The sequence below is a fragment of the Triticum dicoccoides genome, chromosome 1B (assembly GCF_002162155.2).
Source record: "Triticum dicoccoides isolate Atlit2015 ecotype Zavitan chromosome 1B, WEW_v2.0, whole genome shotgun sequence".
Lineage (NCBI taxonomy): Eukaryota > Viridiplantae > Streptophyta > Magnoliopsida > Poales > Poaceae > Triticum > Triticum dicoccoides.
This window is the reverse complement of record NC_041381.1, coordinates 325,859,728-325,862,648: the sequence shown is the minus strand read 5'-3', so window position 1 is coordinate 325,862,648 and position 2,921 is coordinate 325,859,728. Positions and strand designations below refer to the sequence as shown.

The 2,921-nt window shown below is 46.0% G+C and overlaps 1 protein-coding gene across 1 annotated transcript; it reads right to left on the bottom strand.

The window, feature by feature from the left end:
* Positions 1-196: 196 nt before the first annotated feature.
* On the bottom strand, positions 197-2,478 carry LOC119304688 (alanine--tRNA ligase-like). The gene is made up of 4 exons (XM_037581610.1): positions 2,223-2,478; positions 727-1,217; positions 472-606; positions 197-383 (listed from the first exon to the last, which is right to left on the bottom strand). Exons 2-4 carry the CDS (start codon positions 1,066-1,068, stop codon positions 225-227), a joined length of 636 nt encoding a protein of 211 aa, XP_037437507.1. The 5' UTR covers positions 1,069-1,217; positions 2,223-2,478; the 3' UTR covers positions 197-224.
* Between the last annotated feature and the right edge of the window lie 443 nt (positions 2,479-2,921).

Below are 2,921 nucleotides of genomic sequence, written 5' to 3'. Positions count from 1 at the left end.
ATCACAAAAAACATGTAATAAAGAAACACAGCATGTTAGGCGGAAAAATAACAGTCAACATCAATAAAGAAAAATAACATGCTTGAAGACACGATGCCAAAGTAACAAATAATAAACAACAATTTACTTAAGCGCAATTATCGATATAGAAATTAAAATAACATATTCAGTATGTCAAGAGATTTAACAAGAGCATCGTTTATGCATAAAACACTTAATAACCATTACCAACTAACCTGAATAAATACAAGATTCAAAAGCAGAGGACACGTAGGGTCATTCAGAACTACAGGAGTATCAGGATTCCTGTTTCCAATGAGATCATAATAAATTCCTGAACATGGCCCACATGGACCAGTGTCATCAACATTCCAAAAACTTCCCTGTTAATTGAAGTACCATAAGATTGTAAGTGAATCTGGTTGGTAATGTACATATACAACCATGAAGTAAAAGTGCAAAGCTAAGAACCTTAGAAGTGGTTGCCGAAACATTACTTTCCGGCACAAAGGACAACACAACATCCATGAAATCCGTGTCAGGACCTGAATATTCATCACCACCAAAATATGTGACATACATTCTCTTACAATCTAATTTCCACATCTGCATACAACATCAATACTAGGTAAACAAAATGGCCCATTGATTTTATTCCAAGGAGCTCAATATAGAAACTCGCTAGTTTGAACTATCATATATATTCGAACAACAGAAAGCACTTACTATTTCGAGATATGAGAGCAGATCAGTAATTTTTTTCTCCTTGTCGTCCCCTGAGTACCATGTACCAAGAATCTCAGTGAACCTACAGTGTGAAGTGTCTGTATAGTCCTCCAGATTACCATTGGTGCGAATACACTTCAGGGAGTATACACTGCCTTCGTCTGGTGGGGGGTCCGCAAAGAACGCATGCCTAAACTGATCCAAAGCTCTGTGAATTAGTGGTAACGTGGCGTCTTCCACGGGGATCAATGGACTAGACTGCCACCCCTTGAATTTTGCAATTGATTTGAAATAGCTGAAGAACATCTGACGGATATCAAGGGACCCCCGCCGCTGTTTCATGGTTGATACTGCAGGCTAGGAAGGTGACGGAGCTGGGGTTGGAGGAGGCAGAGACGAGGATGGTGGTTCACTCGGGGACGATAAACTCTAACGGGATCCCACAACAGTGAAGGCTCGTCCAATCCTACTATACTCCAAGGGCCAGGTCCCTATCAAAAAACAACATACCATCAGTCTAGCGTCACCAATGAAATTAATCATTAGTTTATTGCCATTACCATAGATTACTAATTCAGAATCTTTTACATGCTCACAACTAGTTGAACCAATTACCAAAAGAGCGAGGATTAAAGTCATTTGCATGCAAGTGTTCATGCCAAAATAAACTCCGTCATGAATTAGGACATGACAATAGAAAGTAAGGTTTTCTTCAAAGACTTCTTGGCCGCAGGCATGGTGAGATCACCATAGATGCTCGACAGTGAAACCTTGGGAGTCAGGTTGCAACCGGCGCGGGCAGTCCGCAAAGGCCACCCCGCTAAACACAGTCAAAGTGGGCACCAGCGGCACACTGCATAACTTAGGATTTAACGGCTGTCCCATGAAGCCCGCATGTGCCCATATCTGTCAGTATATGCCAGCGTCCTCTCAATTTATATTCAGAGAGATTGGCCGTTTAAGCCTAACATCGGCCTTTGCTGGAGTTTCTAAAAAATTCTGCTGCATGCAACTCAAAAAAAGAAAAAAATCCTGCTGCATGCTCCAACTCATGCACGTTCCATCTCCTGAAATGAAACCATACTGGACTCCTCGTGTGATATGTGCAGCTAGAAGATGGAAATATACATACTGCTCACAAATGCATGCATACAGATTCGTCAGAAAGATGCACACCCTTGTCATGATTCACGTCATGCACACGATTACCTCCGCTAATTAGCAAATACCGGTGACTAACCAATCTTATTATTTGGGCAACTCCGTATAGCACCACTCTTCCTTCCTGATGTACTAAGTTCTTACAGAGCGTAACGTATGGTATCCTTGCTACTTGCGGGCTAGCGGCGTGGCGACAGCCCGCGTACGGCAACCCGCGTCTCCCGGGTAGCTGCTCGCGAGCTGGAGTGCGGGATGCGGGATGACCGCAACCCGCCCCGCTTGCATCCTGACCTAGGGGGACAAAGGGAGAGGGGTGAAGTGGAAGAAATTTTTACCGGAGAGAATGTCGGTTGCGACGGAGAAGGGGGCCTGCGGGAGGATCTGCTTCGGCGGCGGTAGGAACTGAGGGGGCGCAGGATGGAAACCAGAGCCGCCGGGATGGCCCTCGTGGCGAACAGGGTCCGCGTAGGGTGGAGGAAGGGGCCGCCGGGTCCGCGTCGGCGTGCTGGCAGGCGTCGTCGGCGGCGCGCTTTCAGCCGAGAGGAGTATACGCGAGGTGAGGACGGGGGAGGAACATTTGGGGCGGGTTTGGTTGCACTTTTGCGTGCGTAGAGCAGTTCCGTTTGCGTGCATCGCATATATGTCTCGGTTGCGCCTGCACGAGGGAAAACAAGAAAAAATAACATCTGCACATTATTTGGTCCGGCATCTAAACTTCTTGCATTAGGGAGTCCGTTTTTTTAACATGAGTACATACGCAAGCACTCATACATACGCCATACACTCATCCCTATAAACACATCCACCGAGAGACTGAGCCGGCATGCCATCTTGAAATTTACGAAATCATCGTAGGTGCCTCGTCGTCGACGGGAACGTCTCCCCCCACTAAAAGCCCATCGCCGGAAATTTCTGAAATAAATGCAGAAATAATGCGAGCACCAAGATTTGAACCCTGTTGGGCTGCGGATATCACTGTCCCGCTAATCATCCAACCACAGATTGGTTCGCTTTTAGGGAATGGGTATTGACAT

Bases quoted from the DNA above. Each gene is read 5' to 3' on its own strand.
- LOC119304688 (XM_037581610.1), bottom strand. From the start codon at position 1,068: ATGAAACAGCGGCGGGGGTCCCTTGATATCCGTCAGATGTTCTTCAGC. The intron at 607-726 runs GTAAGTGCTTTC...TGTTGTATGCAG, and splicing joins TGCTCTCATATCTCGAAATA to ATGTGGAAATTAGATTGTAA. The intron at 384-471 runs GTTCTTAGCTTT...TTCAATTAACAG, and splicing joins TTTCGGCAACCACTTCTAAG to GGAAGTTTTTGGAATGTTGA.